Source organism: Plutella xylostella, chromosome 15, assembly GCF_932276165.1.
Source record: "Plutella xylostella chromosome 15, ilPluXylo3.1, whole genome shotgun sequence".
Taxonomy (NCBI): Eukaryota; Metazoa; Arthropoda; class Insecta; order Lepidoptera; family Plutellidae; genus Plutella; species Plutella xylostella.
Window position 1 is genome coordinate 10,091,171 of NC_063995.1, and position 9,141 is coordinate 10,100,311.

Sequence of the window (9,141 nt, forward strand, 5' to 3'; positions counted from 1 at the left end):
TTTGCAATTAAACTGTATTCTACCTATAAAAATAAAGTAAACAAATAAAATAAAAGCCTCACCGACAAATTCTAATGACCGAATAGATGTATTTTAAATGTACCTAATAATATTAGATGAAATAAAAACAATAAGAAAGGCAAAGCTTATTTACAAAACGCCACCAAAATATAAACTCCCATGTTTACATTATTCTCAATATTTTTCAGTACATCAGATATTCCCATAAAATGAGAATTGGCCTAAGAATGCGTACAAATAAAATAAACATCATTGAATAATTACCATCGTTTTCTTGAATTTTGTCGGTTATAGCGGCGCTTCCTGTTTGTGTCATGCCCTTAGACAATTCGTCCATCTTGCCGTACACAGGTTTGTTACATCAATCACAAAAACACAACACAATAAGCTTATTACACATTTTATAATACTTTTCACTATACTAAAGCTTCAAAGCACAGTCTTTTTTTAAATATAATTAATTTTATCCATTTCAAATGCATTTTCAGATAAATCTAGTAACGACAGCAGCGCTAACGAGTGTGCGAAAAAGTCAAATATTTCATAGACAAGACAAACAAACAAATACGGTCACACACAGATTATAACCGCTCATTCGTTCATTTCATTCAATCCTATAGAAGCATTCGATATAAAAAAGCTTCTTGGAGTGGAGAAGGTACTTTTCGTAAGCTGCGTACACACCGGACCAACGAACGGCCAACGAAGGATATTTATCGTTCGCTAGCGTTGGCGTCCGCATGCTCGTTGGTGTTCGTTAATACGTCCAAATACAATTAGTGCTCGAACGAACGTTCGTTGGCACTTGATTCCGGATCTTTTCTCTTTCATTCGCAATTTAATCATGGACGACGACAACATATATTCAACATATCGTCGTTACTCCATTCTTTGTTTTTCTGCATGATCTAAGTGGCGGGAAATATCCAACAAATTATCAAATTGGACGTCTACACGCTACGCTCTCTTGCTTCAACTGAGCGTTCGTTCGTTGGCCTTCGGCAACCATCCAAACAGGGTTCGTTCAAATAGCTCGATTTCTTTGATGTTGCCGCCACGCTTCGGATCGCCGGCACACGCCAACGAGCGATCGTTGGCATTCGCTAATCTGTCCAGATTGCAGCAACGAAGGCCAACGAACGGGTTTCGTTGGGCCGGTGTGTACGCAGCTGTACGGTAAGGTTTTAGTTCCTCGGATTTTTATCTCCTTAAGCTCAGTGACTGAACCCCGCCACGGAGACTAAATCAGCGGGTTCTCGTTAGAGTACTACAATTCATCTTGTTGTACATTATCTTTATGTGTGATTTAAAGTTGAATGCTATTTCGTCTGTTTAGTGCGTTTAGTGAACTTTGCTAGCGCAAACCTCAAAATAATAACCACATCCTCTACCAAAGATATCGATAGATCCACTGACCCTTCCACTGGATTATTGTAATGCGGTCTAAAAACTATGGGTACTCTGTGTACGTCTATGGTTGGCATGCATTGACTTTTTTATTCTTTTTATAAATTTTAATACTCTGTGTTGGTGTCCGTGGTGGTGTATTTTTGTATTGTAATTTTGCTCATTTTAAAAATATTTTTCTGTCGGTCGTTAGCTTAAAATTAGTGCATTGCATTTGCATATTTAACAATTCCGTATTTACGTAAAATTAGGTCGCAAGTATATATTATAGCTCTTGAATATCAACACTCACTCTTGAATATCACTCTTCAAAATATTTATCTGCCAGACGTTAATTAAATCGCTTTATCATGAAAATTATCATAGAAGAGGTAACAAATTTACATAATGATTGCTTGCGATAAAACTTATGTGTGAACCATTGTATCACCTGATATCTTATCAGTATAGAACGTTAGTTAGCAACAAGAAACAATGGAACATTTTGGTCTGTCTCACATACTCTTAGAGCCGGATAAATACAATGCAGATACACTGGACTTGCTCACAGACGAAGAAGCCAGAGATTACTGGCTTAATGCTTGCGAGAAGCTTGTTGATAAATATGTACATTATGCCTTGGCCAACACTGAAGACCCTACAACTGAGATTAGAGCATTGAAATTCAAAACATGTTATGTAGAAGCCCTAAAAGAGCTCCGAACTAATCCTCTGTGAGTGTTTTTATCTTAATAATAATGAATAAGTCATTGACTTCATATACTATTTAATAATAAATTAATATACAATATTAAATTGACTGTCTTGCAAAGCTTAAATTTTCTTAATTTTGCCTAATTTGTATTTATTTAAAGAATATATCTGTTTTATTTTAGAGCTCATGGACAGTTGAATGTACGCTTGCTTCTTGACATCAACGAAACATGTCTTCGTTCTCAGGGCTTTTTTGATTTATGGAAGCAACAAAAGCAATATGAAAATGATGCCGCCCTGACTAGTCTTAAGGACAGACTGTCTGAGATTGATAGCCTCCCCGACGACAGGCAAAGGTGGACTGAACTCTGTAGAGGGGTCTTAGCAGGTATTCAATCCTTAATCATTCTCTATATTTTTAGAGGCTGTTAAAACTCTAGTACAAATAATATTTCCTCATTATGCACTGATTAAATCACTTACACTGTGATATAAAATAAAAAAGTGAATCTACTCTAAAGCTACATTAGTGCTTTTAAAATATAAGCCATAAACTTCTATAACCAACATAGTTAGCTGAGAATCCTCTTTTTACATAGATGTAAAGACAAAAACTAAGCATAGATGCTTATTTAGGTGTAGAAATAATTTGAACTGAAATTACCAATACATATAGGTACAAAGTTATTAATTTAATTCCTTTTTAAAAACTTCCACAACAATAATTGTGAATATTATATTAAATTTCCAGGTAATATGTTTGATTGGGGAGCCACAGCCATAACCGCCATATTAGAAAAGGAAGCAGTATTTGGGTTACAAGAAGCTTTAGATAAAATTCAGAAAAGGCCATGGCTATTTGATGGCTTAGAGAAATGGCTTGATAAATTACAGGTAAATTCCTACAAATTAACCCTTATCTCTATGTATTTATAATATTTGTGCAGATCTTGATGAAATATTGACATTACATTTTGTTGTTTCAGAGAACAGTGCACCATTGTGCTGCCATATTTGTAGATAACAGCGGTGTTGACATTGTATTAGGAATATTACCATTTGTGAGGGCACTCCTACTCAGAGGGACCTCGGTCATACTTTGTGCCAACGAGTGGCCCGCACTCAATGATGTTACCAATGTGGAACTGGAGACAATACTGCAGAGGGCAGCGGGACTGTGCCCAGTGTTAGCAGCTGCCCTTGCTACAGGAGATTTAGTTGTAAGGTCTAGTGGCCAAAGAGGTCCATGCTTGGATCTCAAGACTATTAGCATAGGTGAGCTATTCCACACGTTTTATTGGTAATATCTTTATTTTCATCACAATCTAACAGTATGTTGCTGTATATTTGTACCATGATTTGAATTGCATATTATTCTCATAGAATTTATATTCAAGTGCCTTGCTCATGACTTATTTCCTCGTTTTATACCTACAACATACCTACTTCAATGCAGTTGCATTGCATGTGACTATAATGTGCATGCATATAGTATTCCACGATTGCTCCTCTTTATCTTATGCAGGTATTTGTGTTAAACTAGAGAATAAATAAATGTATTTGGGCTTACCCATTGAGCATGAGTTAAGTTCATACTTACGTAGACTAATATCAAATGAGAAACTATGTATAATTTAATTTATTATTGCTCTTTTTTCCAGGTCTAAGCTCCGAGTTCCGAGCGCGCGGCGTAGACTTAATAATCTTGGAAGGCATGGGCCGAGCCCTCCACACCAACTTGAACGCGCGGCTCGCGGTGGACTCCCTCAAGGTGGCCGTGGTCAAGAACAGCTGGCTGGCCCAGCGCCTCGGCGGACCCCTCTTCTCAGTCATTTTCATATACGAAGACAAACCCACCCACACATAACAACTATATTTGCCATAGTATTAAGTGTTTAATAAGTCAAAAGTGAAATCTAATGGAGTGATGACTCATTATTAATGTATCCATCAATCCCCCTTGTAAATGTTGACGATGCAATTATTAAGTGTACAGACGTGACTAACAGTAGATGTGATGAAATCTAGTGGCGTTGTGGAATATATTGCGTGTTACTCTGATATCATACCTTTTTTATTTAACATATTTTTGGTATCCAGAAAGGCATTTAAGACTTGACAAAAGTTCTCCGTCGCGCTCGCTCGTAAGCGCGATGCAATACTTATGTCAAGTCTTAAATGCGCCCCGTGTTACTAGCCCTGATGTAGGTAGGTATTTATATCAAGTGTACAAAACTATCTTAACTTCTCTTTAAATGGATTTTCCCGTGGCCTCTACCATTGTGCATACCATACTATTGGGACGTAACAGGATCCAAAATTGAATAAAAAACGATTGTTTTAAACCATAGTTTAATTAAATAAAAAAAACTTGTCCCATTGCAATTACATACTATACTAATTCAACAAAGGTTGTGTCTTTCCCGAAGTTCATATCTACATCTAAACGGAAATGCATGGGCAATGTGGTAGTATGTTATATGACTGTACACGATTACAGAAATGTACATACTATATACAAAAAGAATCATTACCTAAATGCTAAGAAATAAAATCCTTCAAGATTAGCATCACCTTTGAATACATCACTACAACTGATGGGCCCAACTCAGCATGTACCTACATAAAATCATTCACAGAGCCAGTAATTTTCCATATAACATATACTTCAACTGCTTAAAATTACTCTTTTTCAACAGGGGAATAACTTAAGTCTTTGGCATCCAGGCACTTGTAGGATGTAGCCTCGGACGCAAAGACCACAGGGGTCACTCTAGATGACGAAGAACGAAGTTTCGGAATGCTGCTCTACTAACCCCGACTCTATCTCTTTAAACGCACCATTTGCAGTACAGCTATACCGTTCGTTCGTTTTTTGTCAAGCTAGAGTATGGGTGCTTTTCCACCAGAGATGTGCTATGCTATGTTGCTATGGATGCTCTTGATATCCACCAATCATATTCATTTATCCATATAGCATACCCCTTTTTAGGAAACTTTCTTTGACATCATAGCAGTATATCTGCATAGCACATCTCTGATGAAAAGGCTCCCCTTCCCGATCGACGGGCGATCGGTGAGAACTAGGGCCGGTTCAGCCAGGAGATGACTTTGATCACTAGATAGGCGATGCCGATGGCGTAGGCGATCTTCTCCTTCTGCTGGCGCTGCAGCTGCTCGGCTTCGATGGACATGACCCGGCGGTTCAGCTTCACGATCTGCCGGCGCAGGTGCACGAGTTCTTCGGACATGGAGAGGCCCTCGCCGGTGCCCATTGGCGGGGTTGGGTCCCTGGGGGTAGAAGGTGTTGTGTTATGATGAAGGGTGTAAAGTGAGAAGTTTTCGTTAAAGGAGTAAAAATCTTAGGTGTAAGTTGATAAAATAGGAAATTAGAGAAAAAGCATCGGCTTTAGAATATCTTTATGCTGATTAGGTAAATTATAGGTATCACTCTATCCGGTTAGGTATTTAGTTAAACGTAAACAATTTTATGCTTATCTTGTGTTTTTTGTTTTGTTTTTATAATTTTAATGAGGCCGTGAAATATTTACCAGCAATAATAGTCACGCATTATATTCCTTTATTTTATAAATAATAACATGGTTCGTTTATTTAATTTATATCCTTCTGTTTTAGAGCTGATTCTTGTACTTTAGTTATATAGGATACTACAGCAAGACATCGACGCTATTGGCCATTGGAGCGAACTAAACGATATGAATTTCAATGTGGACAAGTGTAGGGTGATGACTTTTGGCAGACTGCAAAGCTTTGTTGAGCAGTCTTATACGTTACTTGGTTGTCCTATCCAGAGAGTAGAAGAGATACGCGACTTGGGTGTCTTGTTGGATCCGCAACTTTCATTTAGAAACCAAATTCTGGCGTGTTGTAAGAGTGCTAACAAGACTCTAGGTTACGTCATGCGCACTGCATCTCATTTTAGTGACACTAGAGTTGCCATGGTCCTATATAATTCGTTTGTCCGAAGTAAACTAGAATTTGACGCAATTACATGGGGCCCCTACGAGGCTAAGTATATTGTCATGATGGAGCGTTTGCAGCGTAAGTTTGCCAGATATCTATTTAGGAGGGTCTACGGATTCTATCCTTTTCTATATCCGTCTCTATTTGTAATAGGCATGGTAGGTATGGAGACACTGGAAGTGCGTCGAGCGGTGCACACCGTGGTGCACTACCTGCGCCTGCTGCGGGGCGGCGTGGACAACCCGGCGGCGCTGAGCGGCGTGGGGCTGTGGGCGCCGACGCGCGGGGGCCGCCCGCGCCGCGCCGCCTGCGCGCGCCCGCCCGCCCTCGCACCAGTAGTTGAGGTCACCACAGTACGTGGACAGAATGCTCCCACTGTCAGGGCTATTTGTCATATTAATAACTTTTTAGAGCGATGTCAGGATGCCGACATACATCACACTACATTACCTGCTCTTATTAGGCTATGTAAAGTTGTACTTAGTTCCTAAGATATATGTTATTTATTGTTTAAAATGATCTCAATTTATATAGATTTTTAATTCTGTTTTTTTTTAATGTTGTATTTTATGTTTCTTTTTGTATAATTTTAATTGTATTTGTTGAATGCTTAATTCTATTTTGTAAATACATAATTGTTGTACTACCTAGCAATAATCGCGTGTTGGCCATAGCTGTTAAGCATTATTGTTTTTTATAATAAATAAATAAATAAATAAATAAATAAATAAATAAATAAACACGTTCAAGGGACACCACACCATAGCGTAGCCTAGCACTAAAAGATTTTTCATAATAATATGAATATGTTATAGCCTACTAAAACCTTTAACTAACCTTAACACAAGTCGGGATTCAGTCATAGTGGAGTCATTGAAGCAGTCAGGGCGCGGCGTGGTGGACCGTGCACCGTCGCCCTGGTACCGGTAGGGCCTCACATTCCGCGGCGGAGATTGTCCGTTGGGCATGCCCTGGGGGAAGTCGTCAGCTGACGGGAAGTAGTGCTGGTCGAGCGTGATGACGCGCGGGGGGGTGCTGACGCGGATCATGCCGGGGTCCGTGGGGAGGACGGCGTTGTCGAGCTGGATCTCCCTGGGTGTGGCTTTGGTCCCTGTTGAGTAAATTGGCAAGTTTATAGGTAAGTATTATGAAACAGCAAGGTCTCATCACAAACACGCTTACTGCTGCAATTTAAAATTCTCCATAGGGGTATTTTTTAGGACTGATAGCGTTCTTTTACACAGACAGGCTTGGAGAGGGAAGTAGATTGAATATTGAGTCATCGTAACAAGGTATTTGTGTTATAATTAAATTTACAAAAAATAAACCTTATGGCAACACTAATACTGACTGAAGTTTCAAATTTTAGTTGAGGAACACTTTTCAGATGAAAGAGCAATTTTCCAAAATTTTACCTCCAAGGATGTGTTTCATGGTTTACTTAAATTGTGTATGTATTTGGGAGTCAAACAGTAACATTCAAATTAACTAAATTCTTCAAATGTGTCTAAATATTACACACCCAAATAGTACACCTTTGTTAACACCTTTCACATTGTTCACACTTGCCCAAGGTCTATCAGACTCATTCATAAACTTAAAGGGCTCTTTGCATCAGATTAATTTATGGATTCAACATAAAATTTTGCATTTAAATACAAACCTAAATGCTGATCTTGTCCAACCACCAGAATTCTCTCAGGAACCTTCATGTCAAATTTTTCATTGGCATAGTCCCACCCGCCAATCATGCCATTTGGGCCGTGGTCATCATCAGCAACATCTCCAGTTGCCTAGAAATTTAATGTTCATTATTGTAATATCCTTTTAAAGGTATTTGTTTGCAGTGAGTAAAATAGAAGTCAACCTAATCATGTAGAAATATTTCATGCACTAACTTAAGCTCCAAAGGCCCAGGGATTGATTCCCACCTAAGGCAGATATTTCCTTGAGCACAGATATATATTAGGTTGCACATCTTAGATGTGCCCAAAGAATAAAAGACCCGCTATGATTTCTTTGAGACTCAAAAAAGCACTAGCAAAAGTGCATGCACCAATGCAAGGTTGCAATTCAGTCCTATAGTAGAATGAGCAAAAATGTTATTGTATTATTCAAATATGTATTTTTTTAGATTGGAAACTATCAAGTGAAGAGTCTATGTGAGCTTTTGATCTCAATGTTACAACTAACCAAAGTGGTTCAATAATGTATTGTATAAACATAATAGAGTAAGTACCTTAATCCTTTGTGGCACAGTCATGTTGTGGCTAATGAGCCGTGAATAGGCCTCGTCTGAGCTGTACTGCATCTTGCTGCCCTGAAACGAAACATAAGCACATAATTGTATTATTTACTACTACATGGGACTGGCCAGTTAATACTAGCTAATAGTATGTGATATTCACATCTGTTATTAGACATTAACCGCTACTCTATAGCCTTTTTCGTAATAGGAAGAAATGCATAACAGATAAAGAACGTAAGGAGTGCCTGGCACAGCAATGGAGGCAGTTAGAGCGAAGCTATTTTCAGCATACTTTACACTGGAGGATACTCACAAATCTGAAATTTAATTCCTCGCTATTTTATTCCATGTATCCAGTAATGTTAAGGCAAATATTAAGTTAAAATCAGGTAAATTAAATTATTTTTGGGAACGGTTGACAAAGCGAAAGAAATATTTGGATGACAATGACAAGCATGATGACAGATGAAAGACAAGAAATTTGCACAGAACAGAATTTATAAAAGTCGTGTTGCGTAACGTAATTTTTAAAGACAATCGGATATTTTGCATGGTTTTGTAATGTTTGATCTATGGAAGTAATAAGTACGTGTTATTTTCTAAATAATTTACCTACTTTTTTTGTTCTTTGAACTAATTAATGGCCGTATTCTACATTTGTAAAATAGTAAAAATATTCGTTAACTGAAAGTCATATTTGTACGCAACAGGGTCAAAATGATTAAGTCAGTTTCATTTTACAGAGATAGCATTTAATTACGCGCTTGTCATTGGCCCGATTGAGCATT

The 9,141-nt window shown here is 38.1% G+C and overlaps 3 protein-coding genes across 9 annotated transcripts in view; 1 reads left to right on the forward strand and 2 right to left on the reverse strand.

Annotated features, from left to right (window-relative positions):
• The window catches only part of LOC105388538 (protein ECT2), a 37,131-nt gene extending 36,559 nt beyond the window's left edge, over positions 1–572 (reverse strand). For 6 of the 7 annotated variants that reach the window (XM_048625604.1, XM_048625600.1, XM_048625603.1 and 3 more), the window contains exon 1: positions 286–571. In XM_048625604.1, coding sequence (XP_048481561.1) covers positions 286–358 — 73 coding nt within the window. In that variant the 5' untranslated portion in view covers positions 359–571. Of the gene's footprint in view, positions 1–285 lie in introns of all 7 variants that reach the window. The other variant, XM_048625605.1, reaches the window with a different exon arrangement.
• A 958-nt stretch (positions 573–1,530) lies between these two features.
• LOC105387764 (4'-phosphopantetheine phosphatase) lies at positions 1,531–4,182 on the forward strand. Its single transcript, XM_048625918.1, has 5 exons — positions 1,531–2,141; positions 2,304–2,509; positions 2,873–3,015; positions 3,108–3,396; positions 3,783–4,182. Exons 1-5 carry the CDS (start codon positions 1,903–1,905, stop codon positions 3,986–3,988), a joined length of 1,083 nt encoding a protein of 360 aa, XP_048481875.1. The 5' UTR covers positions 1,531–1,902; the 3' UTR covers positions 3,989–4,182.
• Positions 4,183–4,459: 277 nt separating this feature from the next.
• Positions 4,460–8,812, reverse strand: LOC105387756 (transport and Golgi organization protein 11). Its single transcript, XM_011558541.3, has 5 exons — positions 8,667–8,812; positions 8,345–8,425; positions 7,769–7,898; positions 6,943–7,216; positions 4,460–5,412 (listed from the first exon to the last, which is right to left on the reverse strand). The coding sequence occupies exons 2-5, from the start codon at positions 8,414–8,416 to the stop codon at positions 5,205–5,207; spliced, it is 684 nt and encodes a 227-aa protein (XP_011556843.2). The 5' UTR covers positions 8,417–8,425; positions 8,667–8,812; the 3' UTR covers positions 4,460–5,204.
• Between the last annotated feature and the right edge of the window lie 329 nt (positions 8,813–9,141).